The sequence below is a fragment of the Mesocricetus auratus genome, unplaced genomic scaffold (genome assembly GCF_017639785.1).
Source record: "Mesocricetus auratus isolate SY011 unplaced genomic scaffold, BCM_Maur_2.0 Super-Scaffold_6730, whole genome shotgun sequence".
Classification (NCBI taxonomy): domain Eukaryota; kingdom Metazoa; phylum Chordata; class Mammalia; order Rodentia; family Cricetidae; genus Mesocricetus; species Mesocricetus auratus.
In genome coordinates, this window is record NW_024429184.1 from 90,497,756 (window position 1) to 90,517,629 (window position 19,874).

A 19,874-nucleotide genomic window follows, 5' to 3' on the forward strand; every position below is an offset into this window, starting at 1 on the left:
CCGTTTCTCTGGCTTATTGTCTCAAAGCTGAACATCTCTGTCTCACATTTCATATCATGCATTTTTAAAATCTATTTGTCATTGTTATTGGATACTGAATTTAGTATTAGTAGAGTTACATGATAGTAAAAAATTAGTTTTTAAAATTAGATGCTTGGGTCCTAGTTAGAATTGTTTTTGCACTTCGACTTTCCTACTGTTTTGCAGATAAGTAAAATGACAGTTAGAAATGGGACATTTGTGATGTACCTGGAATTGTCAAGAAGCTGTACTTAGCTTCAGGTTAGCAGGTGGCTTGACCAAAATTTAGGGGAATAAGTTAGCCTCAGTTAACTTAAATTTTGATTGTATAAATAGTTGATAGTTAAAATACTGAAACAGAGCCTGGATTAGGTGAGGTAAGAGTGTCAAGAGTATAGTGAGTTGGGACCAAGGAACTGAGTATGAATGGTAACAACCCCCATCCTCTGCTGTGAGGATCACAAATGCCATCCCTCATCCCTTTCAAGGACCAGCTTGTAGACACCTCTGGTTCTTGTTCCTGCTTTCCTCACTAGGCTCCAAGCTCATGGCACTTTCCTCTCAGAAGCCTGTGGATGTTCACATCAGAAGGCTTCCACTTCTGAGGTAGACCTGCTCAGAGAGATGAGAAGCTAATGCTGTAGGAATTCAAATTACAAATAATGCCCAAGTTAGGATTGTTCAATGTTTGACTTTATGCATTGTTATGAAAGATTAGCCTAGAAAGCATTTTATGTTAAATACTTAATAAAGTATGCCATGTGTTAGAGGATTTTTGCCTGTTAGCTCAGTGCTCTGAGTATGTTTAGGTAGCTTAGGCCACACTATATTATATAAGATATAAAAAGTATATTTTCTACCTATGGTGTTTTCAGCTTATGCTGAGAGTAAACTCATTGTATGCCAAGAAGCACCTGGACTTAGCTCCTCCCCACCTTGCTGTGTGTTAACAATTCCTAAAAATGTCTTAAATACAGAAAATAGCTCAACTCTGTTGTGAGTAACCCTGGATGCCCATTGTAATTATCTGATGATTTTATAGATAGTAATGCCTGGATTTTAAACAAGACTAGCTGAATATGGATTTATGGAGTGTTTTGTTTTTGTTTTATTGTTTTTTTTTTATTCCGAAGTAAAACTGGTGATGCCAACAGTTACTAAAATGAACCTTAAGGCTCTCTTCTTACTGTAAGTACTTAGGTCCTTGGTGATCTCTAGTTGAAATGGAATACTAGAGAAGGCCTGGGTTGTTTAAACTGTCTTAGCATTGTGTGTGTCTTTCAAGCCTTTTAGGAACAAAGGTGCCATGATGTTCAGGTACTTTAATTCATAGCATCTGGAAATGGTTCAATGAAGTGACTCTTATGCTAAAAGTTTAGTATTTCTTGCAGCCTGACCAGAATTAAATGAAGTCATGAGTGTGGCCACTGAGTTCTAGAGTGAAAGTTCAGCTTTTATATCTGGTGGAGCATACCAGCTTCGAGACATGGAAGATGTCAAAGTTTAGCTTAATCGGGGCCTGGAGGGATGACTGGCTGCTCTTCCAGAGGACCCCAGTTCAATTCCCAGCACCACATAGTGACTCACAGCCATTTGTAATGAGACCCAGTGCCCTCTTTGGGCCTGCAAACATACATGCAGACAGAACACTTATATAATGAATTAAAGTTTAGTTTAATTTAAAATGCACCTCCATGTTGCTGGACCACCTGCTTTTTCTCATCGATACTTCATTTGAGATGCTATCTGTTCTCTGGGAGACAGGAACTTACTTTCCCATCTGCACCCCTCATGTCTCCATCTTTGCACCTCCTTTCTCATCCCTGCTGGTATGTAGCAAACATGGGATTACTTTCCTTCTGTGCCTTCCTGTTTTCCTTACAATTAGTATCAGGTTTTTTTCAGTTGATTCAATCCCAAAAGACATTCAGACATCCTGTATAATCTTTCTGTTAGCATCTTCCTGTCAAACGCCCCTGGGATGTCTACCCACTTTTACTAGAACTTTTCCAACTTGTCCAGGAGTGCGGTCTTCAGTTGACCATGAGCTAGGGAAGCTGGGCGCCACTGCAGAGTGGGGACCTGGGCATCTGACAGTTGCTTTCACAGATTTCCAATCCGTCTCATTATAGCGTGTTTTTCTCATCTCCACTTCCAACGGCACCTGCTGCCGCCAGTCCCCGCCACTAGGGATTCTGTTGTGTAAATCTAAATGGTTCTTATTTTAGAATGGCCAGCTTACAATTCAGTTTTTCTCCGGCTGGCTGAACCATGAAATATTGATTCATCTACCCTCTGGCTTCTAAAATTCTGTTGCTGTGGTATTCTTTCCTTCTTATTTTTGACTTGTGCTTGAAAATAAAAAGCACTCCCCTACCCCCACCATTCTAAGACCTCTGTGGAGATTTGGGTGCGGTTTGGGCCAAAGTGAAGCTAAATCTGTGTCTAAGCCCCTTCCTCACGGAGAGGTCACAATTGTATTTGAGCATACAAACCAGAATGAAGTATCGGGAGGAATATGCAATCCTTAGCTGATGCGAAAGACAGGTTGGCAAGGAATGAAGACGAATGTAAATGAACCTAGGAAACTTAAAGATTGTAGGGGATGTTTAAGTGGGTCTTGGGATCTGAGAGGCTTATTTTGGACTGTGGTTGTTGAATGGAGTTTCCATGGTGTATTCCAGTTTAGCTATGAGTCTGCATTCATAGGTTCTCAGCTGTGGTCAGCAGCTCTAATAAACTCACAACACTGGCCATGAACTTGTGAACCCCAGTGCTCTCTGGTCCCTACCCTTGTTAGCATTTTCTCTTTGAAGTTGTATTTTGAAAGAATGGAACAACCCCCACCATTGGAACAAGGTGCACCTAGGTTCAAATGCCAGCCTAGCCCCTGGCAGTGTGGCCTCAGGCACTCAGTGGTCCTCTGCAAATGTGTTTTCCTCATCTGTACAATAGGGTAGATCACTTTTCAGAGTGTTTATTTTTTTTTTTTTTTTAGTGAATGGAGTTAATGATTGGCAGGGTCTAGACCTCAACGGAAACCCCTCTTTAAAATCAGTGTTTTGTTTTTTGTGGCTAATGTGGGTATGAGGCAAGAAGTAGGCTAACTTTCTTTACAGCCATGGTTAAAATCCCATGTCTGTTGACTTGCTCAGGAAGAGCCCAGTGATTCAAGGACAGGTTGTTGGGAAGGAAAGTGACTCACTGGGCTTGAGTCCTAAAGACCACCTCTAGGCAGTATGCTTCAAGCTCCCTTTGTCTTTAGGCAAGGGTGTTTAGGTGACTGGTGACTGAAGGATGCTGCGTCTCTCCAGCATTAAGAACAGTATGTTGCAAAGCCAAATAGTTGGTCTGTTGGATTTTGTGTAGTCACAGGTCCTAATATCTGGTAAATCTCCATAACATGTTTGTCATATTTGCTTTGGCGTCCAGGTATTAGAATAGGGGTGGAATGGAGTTTTGAGTAAATGGACCCATACTGTTAGTTTTGGACAATCTTTAAATGATTGCCAAGGGCTGTGTACTCATGGAGGCAGGCATTTTTTAGGAGAGACTCATGGAGGACAGGACAGAGCTTTTCTTTTCCGTGTGTGTCCTGCCTGTCCGCAGCATCTCCAGCGTGTTCCAGTGTTCTCTTGTAAAATCATTTCTGTGGTTTGTGTTGTGAGACACGACCTCATAACTTAAAGGCAATCCTACCTCAGCTGTGCAAGTGCTACCATGCTGACAGTTCTGCTTGTAAATTCTAATGCCACTTGGGTGAGCATTCCTTTGCCCTCTGAGCCTGAAGTCAGTTAAACTTCTGCTCACCCTTTTGTTCCCCACTGTAAAAACATTCATCGCATACATTTAGTGCTTCCTCCCTTAGCTGAATGTGAAAAGAACAGCTCTGGGAATCAGAGTTGCAGGGTGGAGTGGAGGTAGAATCAAAGGCAGAGCTGTTGAGCTAGAGTCAGGGCTGGGTGAGAACCGAGCCCAGCAATAGTGTGGAGGGACCTCAAGCAGAGCACCCATACAGAACAGTGCACACATCCTAAGTGCTCTGCTCTGCATGTTCATGGGTGAGCATAGCATCTAGCATATCCCCATAAAAGCAGGATGGTGGCGCTAGGGCCACGGCCCTATGCGAAGGGGCTCAGACGCCTGGCTCTTCTGTAGAGAAATCAGGAAAGCTGGCTCTCTAGCCCACCTCCAGCCTCACCCTGCTAGGCCATGTGACCTCCTCCAAGGCCCCTTGTGTCTCCTAAAAGAATTCGATGTTCTAACTCCTAGACCCTGCATGTTTGTGTTCATTTGGACTATGGGGTAGTTGATTCCAGTACAACAGGTATTCAAACCCTTCCCAGTCACTACCAGAAGCTAGGGAGAGACCAAGATGGATCAGGGCCATGCGGCCCTGTTGACACATGTTAACGAAAGGTTTCTAAAACTCAAGAGTTTGAAAACTAGCAAAATTTTGAGACTTTGTCACGGTGACGAAGAAAACTAATACAAAAGAGCCCTCATGCAAGCTCCAGAACCCTTGCTCATGTTTCAGTTGGCAGAGTTCTTTCTCTGGTTTCACCTTCGCAGAATTCATGTCCGACTGTGCTACAGAAAGTAGCAGTTCCAGCCTCTCGGCATTCCTCTGCCTTCTCTGCTTTCCTCTCTGGCCCCTAGCCATACCTGTCTTTATCCTGTGTATCTTCATCTCTTTTGTAGACAGTTCTTAAGTGGCCTTCTAGAATGTTCCATGTGGGTACCGATTATTGTCCAGTGCCATACACTAGGGGTCTGATAGTGGCCCTGCCTTCATACTTGTCTCATAAATAAGCTATTTGCAAGTACAAGTTCCTTTAGAACTTTTTCACACTTGTATCCCCTCATCCCCGGGGCAGCACTTTTCTCACCGTGGACACACTCAGTGAGTGTGAGCACCAGTGGGCTCCAGACTTCTTGTGGTTAAAGAAGCTGTCTTCAAAGCATGCTGTGTTTGCATCTGGATTGGGTGGCTTAGGTCTTAATTGTGGGAACAATGACTCAGATTTCCCTGAGTGATGATTCTAAGCTCACCATTTGTCACGTGAAGTCACTGTTTCTCTTGCACGGAATCCCTTCCCCCAGTCTTTTTCTGATTACGGAGACCAAGTTGAGTAATCTAAATTTAGTTTATGTAGCTCAGAGGCGCCAATCACTGCAAATAATGAATTAGGGGAGTCTCCCCTTCCCTGAAGCACTGAGCTGAAACCAACAAATTCATTTTAGTTAGAACTACAGGCTGAACTCCAGAGTGTTGTCTGTGACAGGCAAGTGCTTTATTCACTAATTAAGTCGCAGGGGCTCAGACAAATCTTCTCCCTCGTGGCGAGTGCTGCTTATCTCAGTCAACACAAAGCCCATGTCTTTCAGCCTCTGTTTGCTAATGGAATTGGTATAGAATTTTGCTTAAAACATAAACTGGGGGAGAGGGGAAGCATATATGTGGATATATCCATGGTGGGGAGAGGAGCATACATATATGCACATATATGTAAATTTCATATTTTTTTTAAACTTCCAAGGGCTTTTTACAATTGCTGTACCCCTGAATCCAGAGTCCACAGCTTCTGGGCTAAGAACTTAGTTTTTTGTTTCTTTGTTTTCAGTTCCTTGAGACAAGATCTCCCTCCCTATAGAGCCCTGGCTGTCCTGGAATTACTATGTAGACCAGGCTGGCCTCAAACTCACAGAGATCCACCTGCCTCCGAATTCTGGGATTAATGCATGTTTGCTATGCTCAGCAGGAATTTTTGAAGCCAGGTTTGGTAGTATATGCCTGTGCTTAAATGATAGAAGCAGCTGCATAGTAAATTCAAAGCCAATGTGGGATGTAGGAGACAATCTTAAAAAAATAAAAAAAAAGCAAAATATACCTGTTTCTTTTTTTTTTCCTATCAGCTCTGACTATCCTGGAACTTGCTCTGTAGACCAGATTGACCTCAAACTCAAGAGATCCTCCTGCCTCTGCCTCCCCAGTGCTGGGGATTAAAGGCATGCACCACTGCCACATTGCTTTAAATAGAACTCATATGAAGTACATTTTATGTGCTTTTATTTAATAATAATAATAATAATAATAATAAATACTCACTGGGAAGCTATTACATTTGATGTAAGGGCAACCTTATTTAATATCATTCTTGTTATCAGAGTCAAGAATTAGCGAAAGGGCTTAGCCTGGTGACTCAGGCCTATAATTCCAGCTACCAGGAATTCTGAGGCAGGAAGGTTCAAGGGTTCAAGGCCTGCCTAGACACAAATTAGAAAAATAACTCAAAGTGACACAGTTCTGCTTGTTTTCTAGTGTGTGTGTGTGTGTGTGTGTATGTGTGTGTGTGTGCATGTGTGTGTGTGTGTGTGTGTGTGTGTGTGTGTGTGTGCTTGTGCTCTTTCTCTCTCATTAGCACATGTGGAGGTCAGAGGACAGCTGTCATGAGTGGGAGCTCCCCTTCCACCCTGGATTCCAGGAGTTGAAGGATTTGTTGCTGCATTGGACAAGCACTTTACCTTCTGAGTTAGTTTCCCAGCAGCCCAAGTTTTGCCTTCTTTTTTAAACCCATGAATCCTCAGTAGGTACATCAAGGAACTTTATACACATAGACTTTTGAGTAAGGTTTTCAAAGTCTGCAAACAAATAAAATAAATGATGCTTGTTAATTTTTTGGGGGGGGGGGTTTACGAGACAGGGTTTCTCTGTATTGTTTTGGAGGCTGTTGGGCCAGCCCGGCCTTGAACTCACAGAGATCCACCTGCCTCTGCCTCCCGAGTGCTGGGATTAAAGGCGTGCACCACCACCACCTGGTGATGCTTGTTAATTTTTTGAAATGATGTTTATTGTCTGGAATACAGCATTTTTGTCAATTCTTTTCTGCTTTCTGGTCACACATAAACTTAGCCTGTCTCAGCTGCAGAGTTTGTGAGAACTGACTGAAATTTGCCTCATCACTAATCATTAGTGTGTGTCTGGGAGAGGCCAAGGAACCCCTGTTATCTCCAGTTAGCAGGAGTGCTGGGTACCCGGGGTGGCAGAGTGACTCCTGCAGGGCCTGCCAGAGGTGACAGAAGAGACATCGCAGCCCGGTGACCTCATCTCTGCATCGTCTGGCACAGCATTTCTAAGTGTGGTGTGGAGCCTCTGCAGTCACTTTCTAAATGAACTTAGAGAAGTTCCAGCTTTACACGGGCAGCGCTGTTACCCACAAAGGTCATCTCACAATGGGCACTCTGGGTTAGGACTGACTCGGTATTCTGTAAGGCCCCTGGGCCCTCCCATCTGTTATCGTTTTCTCCAGATGTTTGTCCCTGTGCAAGCATTGTCCCTCACCTCCACCTTCTCATGAGAAAGGAAGCGGCCCCCTTGAGAAGCCAGTCTCTCTCTATCTGCTTCTATTCCCTAACCTCCCCCAGTCTCTCTCTCTCTCTCTCTCTCTCTCTCTCTCTCTCTCTCTCTCTCTCTCTCTCTCTCTCTCTCTCTCTCTCTCTCTCTCTCTCTCTCTCTCTCTCTCCTTCTATTCCCTAACTTCCCCCAATCTCTCTATTGGGCAATCTCTAGTACCATTTTGATTGTGAAGTCAAGAATTGGCAAAGGACTTGGCCTGGTGGTTCACTATTGCACTCTCAGCTACTGGGGAAGCTGAGGCAGGAGGCTGGCAAGTTCAAGGCCCGCCCTGACAACCTAAAACCCCTGCCTCAAAGTGACAGGCCACAGGCAGAGCCTGTGGGAGGCTCTGGGCTCAGCCCTCAGTGCTGAGGGGGAAATGCACTCAGAAGTAATTTAGAACAAGTTTTAGTTTTCTCAGGGAACGCCATGCTTGAGTTTGAAGATCCTGTCAGTTATATGAATTGTAACACATTTACATTTTACATCTGTCTTATAAACACAGCAAGCAAAGTCAGGAGCTCAGAGTCTAGCCACAGAAAACTAGTGGCCAGGTTACCCTTCTTCCTTCTCCCTCTGCTTCCCTCCCTGGGGTCCTTTTCCCAAGTCTCCATGAGGGCTTCTGTCAGTCTCACTCTCCGTTCTTCTCCCTTCCTAGTGTGCCCGCGTCTTTCAGAATGCCGTTCTGCCTGCTTTGTCTCCACAGCTCCTTTCTAACCCGTCTGCCTGCCTTCCTGACCCCACCCATTCTAACGCCCTCACACCAGCAATATTACCTTGGTGTCTTTGTCTTAAACTCGAGAGGAGCTTTGAAGCACACACACACACACACACACACACAAACTCTGGCTGTCTCTCTGTCTCTGTCTCTCTCTGTCTCTCTCTCTCTTTTTCTGCTCTGGGAGCAAGGTGAAAGGGTCTCATCGAAGCAAACAATCTGGGAAAGGGAGGCAAACTCCTGGGCACGTCTAAGGACTGTAAGGAAACGTCCAGAAAGTCTTTTGCCGAGTCGTGGCTGTCGTTCCAGTTTCAACCAGGTTGGCCTATTCGACCGGCCGGCGCCGCAGACTTAGCGGGACTTTGGGTGCACTGACCCGTGGTGGCAGGAGCTGATCTCCAAGCCACAGGCCTTATCTAGGCCAGTCACAGATTCCAGCCGGCAGCATCTGGGCACTCGGACCTCCAAGCCCCGCCCTCCCGACCACACCCCCGGGCGGCCCTCCGGCAGGCCCCGCCCCTGGCGGCCGGCGAGCGCGCGGGGCGCGGGTGCGGAGCGCTGGTTCGGTAGGCGCTCGCTGGCCTTGCTGTAGCGCCGCCGCAGAGGATCCCTGGCCGTCCCGGAAATGCTTTCGGCCGGCGCCAACATGGCCGCAGCCCTGCGGGCTGCCGGCGCGCTGCTCCGCCAGCCGCGTAAGTGAGGTTGCGTCTGCGATCGCGAACGCGAGGAGCGGCCGGCAGGCCGCGGGTTCGAGTCGCAAGGGCCACCTTGGGGGGGGGCGCGGTGAGGGGCTCGAGCAGTAGCTGCGTTAGTGATTATGGCGACTCAGGCGTCGTTGTCACCATCACTGTTGGCATCTGCCTTGCAGTTCGCTCTCTGCTGGTGACTGTCACTCTGCTCTTTGCTGCTCCGCCCAGGCCAATGCCATGGTTTCTGGGAAGAAGAACCCACCGTGGGGAGGCCCGGACTAGAGTTTTCGTGGGATATTAGAAAACAAATGAAATCTCAAGTGTTGCCGGTACGTAGAGTGTGCCCACCAGATGGACTCTGGGAGGAACACACTCGGCTGGACTGAATTGAGCAATGACACTTTGATCCAGGGCTCCAACCTCGCCAAACTCGCTTGTTTGCTGTGAAATTTAGGACCCAGGTGAAGTAGCAGTGTAGAGCCCCTCAGTTACTGATGCCACTCAGTTACTGACTGCCACAAGTGAGACACTCACTTAATAAATCTGAATGGTGACTAGACCTGACCTATTTCAAAGGAGTGTCCTAATCTGTCAATTTGGCACCTGTTTCGGGTGGACAAAATATACTCCGAAAATCAGCCTCCTAAGGACACTGGGAAACAAAAGGTATTATCTTTAAGATAAGGACAGTGTCAGTAAAGGAAGTACCAAATTAATCTTTTCTTTCACCATCCTTTCCAGTGGCAAATAAAGTCAAACAGATCCAAGATTGGAGGTCACGAAACAATATGAGAAATGAAATGGTTTTCTGTGGAAAGCTAAGTGAAAGGATTCAGAATCCACAGTATATCTCAGTCCTAACTTCATTACAGGCTCCAATGCTTTGAAAAAATATTTTTTATTCCTTGAGAATTTCATATATGCATACAATGTATTTTGATTACATTCACCCCAACCTCTTTTCCCTAACTCCTGCCCACTCCCCACCCCTCCTAACTCCCTGTCTCCTCTCCTCTCCTCTCTTTTTTTAGCCCATAAATCCTACTTATACTACCCATATGCCCATAGGCATGGAGTCAGCCACCAAAGTGGTGGTTCTCACCCTTCCTAATGCTGCGAGCCTTTAATATAATGTTCCTTATGTTGTGGCGATCCCCAAGCCATAAAATTATTTCTTTTGCTACTTCATAACTGTAGTTTTGCTACTGATATGAATTAAAATGTAAATATCTGAGCTTTCTAATGGCCTTAGGTGACCTCTGTGAAAGGATCATTTAACCCCCAAGGGTTGAGAACCATTGCCCTAGAGAATGATCAGCTATCAGCCTTGCCTTTTAGAAAGAGCCTGACACTTCCCTCTCCAGAAACCATTAATTGACAGTAGCTCCTTAGCGAGGGTGGAAGCTCAGGAGTCCCTCATCACACCATGATGGCAGGTTGGCTGGCTTGATCGTGTGCAAATCTTGTGCAGCAAGTGCAATGAGTTCATGAATGTGGCAGTTTTGTCATGTCTGGGACACAATGTTTTGCCCTAGTCCTCCTCAGTGTCTGACTCTTAAAGTCTTTCTGCCCCCGTTCGGCTCTGTTCCCTCAGCCTTTTGTGGACAGGGGCTGTGATAGGACCATTTGTGGCTTGAAGACTTTCAATCTTTGCACTTTAGGTAGTTGTGAGTTTCGGGGTTAACTGTTTACACTCCAGTTTTTAAGGTGGTACTTTGGTGGACAGGAAAAGGTTAATATTAGTTAAGAGAAAATTGAGTATTTTCTGCAACTGAGTTCTGGAAATGAAACTGGAAAAGGCAGTTTTATGTTCTGTTTTTATCATTTAGAAGTAGTAAGATGGTTCCTCTAGTGTGTCATATACTGTACATCACACACACACACACACACACACACACACACACAGAATTCTGTATTTTCTTATTCAAGGATTCTATTAGATCTATGCATGTTTCCTTTTTTTTGGTTTTGTCATTTGTGTTTTTAAGATTTTACAAAATTGAACTTTTTCTTTTTTGGTATTTTGAGACAGGTTTCTCTGTATTGTTTTGGAGCCTGTCCTGGCACTTGCTCTGTAGACCAGGCTGGCCTCGAACTCACAGAGATCCACCTGCCTCTGCCTCCCAGGTGCTGGGATTAAAGGTGTGCACCACCAACACCCAGCAGAAACTGAACTTTTATCTTTCATGTTAATCGCTTTTTATTTCACCTTGTATATTTTGCAGTCAGTCTACAAACATTGTAGCTTATTATGCATTTAGTGCTTTTCTGTTTAATCCCATCTTTCTAAAAATTGTTTTTATTTTTAATTATGTGTATATATCTGTGTGTGGGTCCGATCCCCTTGAAGCTGAAGTACAGGTAGTTGTGAGCTACCTAATGAGTGCTAGGAAACAAACTTGGGTCCTCTGTAAGAGCAGCAAGTGTGTCAAGCACTGAGCCATCTCTCCCACTCCCATCTTTGATTTTTTTAATGATACATATACACATCCATAATGTCTTCTGCTTTTTTTATGCAATATATGTGACAGCAGCCTGTTATCAGTTTGATGCATGGAATTTTTTTTCATGATATGCTCAAAGTAAAATTTCTATTTTTTTACAAGACTTGTTATAAATTGTGTGTGTGTGTGTGTGTGTGTGTGTGTGTGTGTGTGTGTGTGTATTTGCATGTGAGTACAGGTACCCCAGATGAGATCTGGAGCTGGAGTACAGGTGTTTGTAAGCTACCAAATGTGAGTGCTAGGAATTGAACTCAGGTCCTCTGCAAGAGCAGCAGTGTTCTGAACCCCTAAGTTCTCCAGCCACAAAATATTTTTATAATTTTTTTTCTTTTTTTTGGTGGGGGGAGTTTCGAGGCAGGGTTTCTTTGTAGCTTTGGAGGCTGTCCTGGAACTCACTCTGTGCACTAAGCTGGCCTCAAACTCACAGAGATCCGCCTGCCTCTGCCTCCTGAGTGCTGCGATTAAAGGCGTGCGCCACCATCACCCGGCTTAATATTTTAAATTTTAATGGCTCAGAAATTATATTGGTTTTGCAAGTTATCACAAACAGTGACAGTCCTTCTCCTGTTCATTGTTACAATGCGTTGAAACAACAAAAATCAGAATAACTGGCCAAATCTGGGAAGCAAGTCCTCCTACTTCCACGGCCCCTGCTTCTAAGATAGTGTGGGATCCTATTTAATTCTAGTTAGTATATGTAATTTGTACAATTTGTGTGGTTTCTCTGTGACATTTTCATACAAGCATGTGACACTGTGAGCATACTGACCTCTGTTATCTTCTCTGGCCACCTGCTCCTTGTGCCCTTCCATATCTCTAATAGCCCAGTAGCCAGAGTGGGATGTTTGAGAGCTGTTCTGGATGGGTATGTTAGTCCTAAGTCACAGTAGGAGCGATCCCTTATCAGTACCTAAGTTTGCTCAGCCAGTGACAAGAATTTTGTATTCCAGGGCATGGCAACAGGTAGGAAGCTTGGAGATTGTACTAGGAAACCGTAATGTACTACCTGGGGAATCTAGTCCTGTCTCACCACCTTTCCTTTTGTTAGGTTCACAGAAAGATCTCTTATGACCATCAGTTAGAATTCTATCATCATAGCTCATAGGATCTGATGGAATCTCATAGGTAGGGACTTGGAGACATTGCACATGTTGAATACCTGTTTAAATCTCATCGTGTAGTTTGTAATTAAACTTGTCTGAAACAAGGGTGTGTGTGAGTTGTCTGAGAGTTCATTTGAGTGAAATTGAACTTCTTTATGTCAGTCTTTCCACTCTGCCTTGATTTAGAGAGGTTTCCCCAGCGTAAACTCATGTAGTGGGCTCTGCCGGAAATGTGCGCCATCTGCTTTTATTTACTGGTTTTGAGGCAGAGTCTGACTCAAACCCCAGCTGGTCCCAAACTAAAGATCCCCCTGCCTCAGCTCGCTGAGTGCTGTGGTTACAAACGTGCACCGGCATGGGAGTGTATGCAGTCTGGATAGAAAGACATCCAGGCCACCTGGGCAGCCTGTGCCATTTCTTTTATTTTGTTCCCATTTGGGTGATTTAAAGAAACTAGAGCAGGTGTGGTTGCTTTCTCTAGAAACTTCCAGATGAAACTGTTATACTAATATGATACTAGCACCTGTCACATGGCAGATGCACCAGAGTGCTTCTGATTTTTAAACCCTCATCATGTTACAGCCGGGGAGCTGAGGCTCTATGAGATTGTAGTCTGACTCAGGTCACAGTGCTAGGAAGTGGAAGCTGAACTTAGAGTCAGACCAGCTTGATCCAGCCTGAACTTTGCCCTCACCACGGCACTTAGAGGAGAATACAGACAGACGATAACGGGTCCCAGACTAGTTTCTAACCTGGCATTGGGAGAGTGGGGAAGGAGGCCACACAGTAGCCACACACTGCCCCTTGCTGTCTTCCCTAGTACTAACTTGTGGTTTCAATTTGATTTCACTGTTGCTTAAGGACCAACGCACCATGTTACAGCTCAGCATGGCGCGCATACTCCTTGGTTCAGTTCTTTTCCTGGCCCATCACCTACTCTTGCGGAGCTTAGGTCAAGAGTGTCTGTTAGGGACATGGGTATCACACATAGAATAGCGAGTCCTGTCTGTGAGCCTTCACCAACAGACCCTCCTAACCACCTGGAAGGATGAAGTCTCGAACTCTCCTAAGCTGCTGTGGAGAAGAGTCCTTGAGAATGTTGACCCGCAAGCTTTACTTGATTCTCTTCCTACCCCAGATCTTTCCTACCACCCCTTGGCCATCCTGAAGGTCACAAACTGCTTATATGGGTGGCAACGTCTGTCCTCCAGAGGACAGATCCAGGGAAGGAGTCTGCACAGACTCTGGAATTAGCTGTGGGGCTTAGGGGAGAGGGAATTCTTGAGTTCTGGGCCCTGAGAGCCTGGTATGTCATGTGGAGTACTGGACTCTGATGGGCTCTACACTTTGTAGATGTATTCCCGCAGAAGAGAATGTGCCCCCTTCTCATGGTCAGAGCACAGGGCAATTCCGGGGTTCCCATCACCGATGCTTTACCCAGAAGGCTTGAAGACAGAAGTTGGATACAGTTACTTGGGAACTGTCTCCACTCTAAACGACCCTACATTATGAGTTCCTAAGCTCCCCATGGTTCCCATGGTACTGTCTTAGCACTGCCCCACCAGTAGAAATACTCTGAGTGTGCAGAGGTTCTAGGGATGAGTCAGGGCAGGGTGAGAAGGTGTGTGTGACTGGAGCAGGGAACCTGCACCCCATCCTGCTGGAGCAAGAAGTCCTCAGTACTGTTACCTGCCTGCAGAGACGCTGGGAAAAATCACCCCTGCAGTTGCACCATTTTAAAATTTAAAGCCAGGAGTTATGCCCTGAGGACCTCTTGAAAAGAAATTACTTTCCAACTAGATTTCATGCTAGCACTTTAATTTTGTCACAGTGGCGCATGGCAGCTCGAGGGCCTGTCAGCCATGGAGGTGCCAGTCGGGTGCGGCGGCAGCGGCCACCACAGAGAAAGTGCATCATGCCAAAACTGCAAAGCCTCAAGCTCAACCAGAAAGGAGGTAACTATAGGCTCAATTAAGACTCTCTTTGCTTTCTGTTATGACAGACACAAGTGGGTTCAACTAACCTAGGGGGAGAGGGACTGGGAAAATGCAATTATATTTATTAGCAATGTTATGTTATTTTCTTGGTTTCCTTTTAACAGCTGTTAAATAATAGGTTTTCAAGAACTAATAAAGTACATATAGTTAAATATAGTCTTCAGTCATGTAAGAATGTGACCCTAGTATATGTCATATATGAAATCAATTGTGTACATACTGAATATTTGTGTATGAACCGATCATATTTATGCCTAGAAAATGTGTGCCTTGTATAGAATAAAAAGTAGTTAACCTACCAAGAACTTCTCCAGGAAATTCTACTTTTAGCTTTTAACATAATGAGCATAATTACCAATGATATGCTATGGTTTCTCCTTTATAAAGAAATAGAGTGTGCTTCACTCTTAGTATTTATGGGTGGAAGCAATGGCCATGGTGTAGCTGAGTGTTGTCTTGAGCAGCAGAAGCCATAGATGACCGAATGACCTCCTCTGTGATAAAAAAAAAAAGAGCAGGTTTTATACAGGGAAGTTGTTCAGATCTAAGAAGTAAAGGGGCTGTGACTTTCCTGCCAGACAAGACGTCATTCTAGAGTTGTACAGTATATTAGTGACTTTTTTTCTTTTTCTTTCTTGCTTTTTTTTTTTTTTGAGATGGGGTTTCTCTGTGTAGCTTTGGAGCCCATAGACCAGGCTGACCTCAAACTCACAGAGATCCTCTTGCCTCTACTTCCCAAGTGCTGAGATTAAAGGTGTGGGCCACACTGGGCATCATTAATTACTTTTCTATTGCTGTGATAAAACACAACTTATGGAAGGGTTTATTTAGGGTTACAGTTCCAGAGGGTGACAAAGGCATGGCAGCTGGAGCAGTGTCAGAGAGCTCACGTCTTGAGCCACAGACAGGAAGTAGAGACAGCAAACTGGAGTGGTGGGAGTCTTTGAGCCTGGAAGCCCAACTTCAGTGACACACTTCCTCCAGCAAAGCCACGCCTCCTAAACTATCCAAACAGTGCCACCACTTAGGGACCAAGTATTCAAATGCCCCAGATCATGGGGGACATTCTCAAACCACCATGAACAGTCACATAAATGAAATGCTTTCATTTTGTGTTTGTTATTTTTCATTGTGATTGCGATATTTTATTGATTGAAGGCAAAGAAACTGACGTTTTATTTAGGATATGGAATTAGGGATAGGTCCCAAATCCCTTCCTGTCAACTCTGTCTTCCTAGAAGATGTGATTGGTAGGTAGGGTAGGAAGCACAGGCATTTGGGGTTGGTGGCATGCCAAGCAGGACATGGTACCTTATGCACTCTACAGTCCCTTAAGATTTGGAAAAAGTATTAATGTTGAGTGGAAGAACTGTGAGGAGCCTGGAAGAAAAATTATTTCATTGATGTCTTAGGGTTCCTATTGCTATGAAGAGGCACCATAACCATGGCAACTTTTATAAAGGAAGAACATTTAATTAGGGTGGCTTCCATATTCAGTGGTTTAGTCCATTATCGTCATGGTGGGACATGGCAGCATGCAGGCAGACATTGTGCTGGAGAAGTAGCCGAGTGCCCTACATCTTGACTTGCAGGCAACAGGAAGTGGTCTGAGACACTGGCATGCCTTGAGCATCCATGAGACCTCAAAGCCTGCCTCCACAGTGACACACTTCCTCCAACAAAACCTTATTTCCTAATAGTGCCACTCCTTTTGGGTGCCATTTTCTTTCAAACCACCACAATTGCTATATTTTGTAGTGACAAAAGTCAGTAATATAAGTGGCCTTATTATTATATTAATTGTTAAAAGTAAGTAAAAGTATAAGCCGTAGGTTTTATTAAGTAACTTTATGAAATATTTATATTAAACAATAGAAAATTCGGGTAGAAAGGATTTTAAAATCATAGTAATCTTACCATCTAGTATTTTATTATCCACTCATATGTACTTACTGACATGTAAACAGTACTATGCATATTTGTTTACATTTTTCTACTATCACCATATATTCACAAATATTTTCTATTTTCTTGTTGCTGTGACAAAATACCTACAAAATCAACATAAAGAAGGTTTTTCTTTGCTCACAGTTTGAGGGTACAGTCCATCGTGGTGGCAGTTGTGTGAGGTGGCAGGCCACATTCTAGTCTGCACTCGGGAAGCAGAGTTTGCTTTCTCCTTTTCATCTACTCTGGGATGCATAAGATAGTGCTCTCCACAGTTAAGGTAGATCACTTAACTCCGCCCCAAATCCCTGCAGGCATCGTAAAGGCTTGTCTGCCGGCTGATTCTGAATGCTGTCAAAATGACAGCCAATCTTAACCATCTCAAAGAGTTTAGATCACAGTTTATTTATCCAAGCCTGCATTCAAGGCACTGGTTATGTCTAGTTTTGTGTATTTGAGATGCTAACATAAGGAGCATCCTGGGGGCCATTCTGATGCCATGTTTTTGAAAGACATGGTGTTGCTTAGGGCTTGGCTTGAGCTAGGCTACACTGCTAGACCAGCTGCTATACTGGCTTAGGAGTCCACAGGCTTTTATCAGGAGTTTGGTTGTTTATTTTATTTTATTTCTGGGTTTTATAGGCCACATCATCTCCCTTGCTACTCTTAACCTTTGTTACAGTGTCAAGGCAGCCATAGATAAGACAAACATGAGAGTGGAGTTGTGTTCCAACTTTCTCTCTCTCTCTCTCTCTCTCTCTCTCTCTCTCTCTCTCTCTCTCTCTCTCTCTGTCTGTCTGTCTGTCTTTGTCTCTGTCTGTAAATTTGGTGCAGATTCTACTGTTTAGGGGGTTCTATTCTAGAAGTAGCATAGATCCTTGGGTCACTGCTATCTCATAGGTCTAATGAAGAACTGAGATTTCATTTCTTTTCATCAACGCTGTCCAGATACCACGGAATAAAATGACTGTTTGCTAACTGATGAGTTCTAGTGCCTATTGTACACATTTCAAAGGAAAAGCTTTGTGCTTTGAAAGTCCCAGAATATAGCAACTGCAAAGCATTTAAACTTTTCCAAGTAAGTTTTAAAACACGTGTTACAGGAGATACTTTTGTGTTCAGACAAAGAGAGCCTTGGCCAGTGAGACCGTGGTCTCAGGTGTGGACCGTGAAGGGGAAAAGAGACAGCGACTCTTGATTAAAGCCTTGCACTCCATACTGGAAACACAGCAGAGGCAGACTAATGCAGCGTTCATCATGCACAACACAGTTTGGAATTAAGCCTTACGTGTGTTGGGCATTTTCAAATCATATGCGACTCTTTCATGTATAAAATCAACACGGGTTTGCGAAACGTGAGCAGGGCCGAGCAACATCCGCTTTGCAGCCACTCTTATTCTGAGCTCAGGTGCTATAGATGGAAAGCACAGTTCTAAATCCCGTTAGCACATTGATACCCTTTGTGGCTTAGGTAAGTCTTATAGCCTAGGCTTCCTTAACCAGTAATCTGCTAACTGGCAGCAATCCACGGGAAAATGCACTTAATTTATTAGGAGTCACAGAGACAAGAACTTGGAGAAGGATGGGTGGTCTCAGTGGGAAGATTCAGGGAGATTGCAGTTTCACCAGGTGATGTATCTGGCACATTTAGGTAGCAAGAAAACTCCATAGTCCTGTAAGTGTAACTGTAGCATTTTTGTGTGAAAAAGTTTAATAGAGACTAGGGAGATGGTTCTGGGTTAAGGGGCTGCTGAGCAATCATGAGTTGAAGTCCCCACACCCACATAAAATCTGGGCACAGCTTTGTGTGTCTGTAATCCCAAGGCTGGGGGCCGGAGCAACAGCAGGAGAATCCTGAGGGCTCACCATCCAGCCAGGCTAGCTGAAGTGGTAAGCTCCAAGTCAGTGAGAGACCTTGTCTCAAAAAGTAAAGTAGAAAACCCTAGAGGAAGGCACAAGACATCAGTCTGTGGCCTCTCCATGTGAGTGGGAGGAGGAGGTGGGACTATTGTCAAAGCTAGAAGATGGAGAGGTGTGTTGTAAGACGGTTCAGACATGACATGGCCGTTCCATTCCTGAGCTCATATCCACAGTGGCTATCCACAGGAGACATGCTCAAGAGTGTGCTCATCAGTATTCTAGCGCAGATGGTAAAGGGGTTCCCGAGGTCCTGCTCCTCCCTGAGGAGTGCTTGGCCGTTAAAATTCGTGCTTTGTAGGGCAGAGGGAGTCATTTTCTTCAGTAGTGTAGCCACTGGTGAGTTGCTGAATGCAAATAAACCAAGTTGAATTTTGCATGTCACGAGCAAACTAAAACCCCATGACAGTAGGGTGGAGACTTCCTAGGAAGAAAAAGGGAACTCAGTGGGAGTGGGAGGCATTAAAGCAGGTCAAATACATACACGGAATGGCCAGAGATAAATAAAAATATTTTTAAAACTAGATGGTGGGGATAGCTGTAGAGTAGACTGTTACTGAGCAGTCAAAAGCAATGAAGTACTGATTCTTATTGTAACATGGAGAAATCTAAGGCATTTTGCACTAAGAAACCAAACATAGCTGTGCGAGTCTATTCTGTGACATATCCAGAATAGATGAATCCATGATCCATACAGGATAATAGGGAAGCTTTGAGTTCAGTTAATGCCAACTTCAGGGCTGGAACCTAGAGACAAGGTCAGAGTCTGAGGTGAAGAAGTGGGGGCCCTCTGTGCCTCTAAGAAGACAGCCCTGTGATGGCAGCAAAGGGCTGTGGGTTCTTATCAGCTGAAGTAATGTCTGCCCCGTTCTTATCAGCTGAAGTAACATCTGCCCCAGAGCAAATGAAACTGTGGCCAGTGAATTGTTTTTTTCTTGTGTAGGAAGCCAAAAACCGGCATATTAATGTTAAACATGGGGGGCCCCGAAACCCTTGGAGAAGTTCAAGACTTCCTTCAAAGACTCTTCTTGGACCGAGACCTCATGACACTTCCCATTCAAAAGTAAGATATACTGTGTAGATACAACGTGTGCTGTGTACTTGTGTTCTGCGTAGCTCTGATCGTGGTCATGACAGCCCTCTGTCTTCTGTTAGAAAGGAGAAGGAAGTGGTGTGTGAGGACTTGCTGGGAGTCAGTTAGTGAGCGCTCTCCTTGAGCACCCTCCTCCCCAGAGCCCTGGGAGTTACAGTTGTCTAAGCACAGCTAAGCAACTTGAAAGTTTCCAAGATTTTTAGAGATGTGTCTGTGCTTGGCACTTACTGCTGTTTAACTCGGCTTGTCACGCCCTTGCACTTGAGGGTGGGGTGTGGCTTCTCACCACTTCCTTTTCTCTAGTTTTCTTTCTGAAGATGTTTCCCGATGAAAAATTAATACATGTATTTGACTACAATGCAAATAATATATTTACACTAAAAAGCAAATATCCCTATCGCCTTGAATTCAAGCACAGTTAACCAGATGTAAGTACTGTTCTATTTGAAACAATGCATGCGTATGTGAGTATGTATACACCTATGTATT

At 44.5% G+C, this 19,874-nt stretch overlaps 1 protein-coding gene across 2 annotated transcripts in view; it reads left to right on the forward strand.

The window, feature by feature from the left end:
- The first annotated feature begins 8,690 nt into the window (after positions 1–8,690).
- Positions 8,691–19,874, forward strand: part of Fech (ferrochelatase) — a 32,595-nt gene continuing 21,411 nt past the window's right edge. Inside the window, exons 1-4 of one of the 2 annotated variants that reach the window (XM_021229806.2) lie at positions 8,812–8,827; positions 9,004–9,153; positions 14,263–14,386; positions 19,236–19,355. In XM_021229806.2, the coding sequence (XP_021085465.1) occupies positions 19,258–19,355 (98 nt within the window). In that variant the 5' untranslated portion in view covers positions 8,812–8,827; positions 9,004–9,153; positions 14,263–14,386; positions 19,236–19,257. 2 annotated transcript variants of the gene reach the window in all.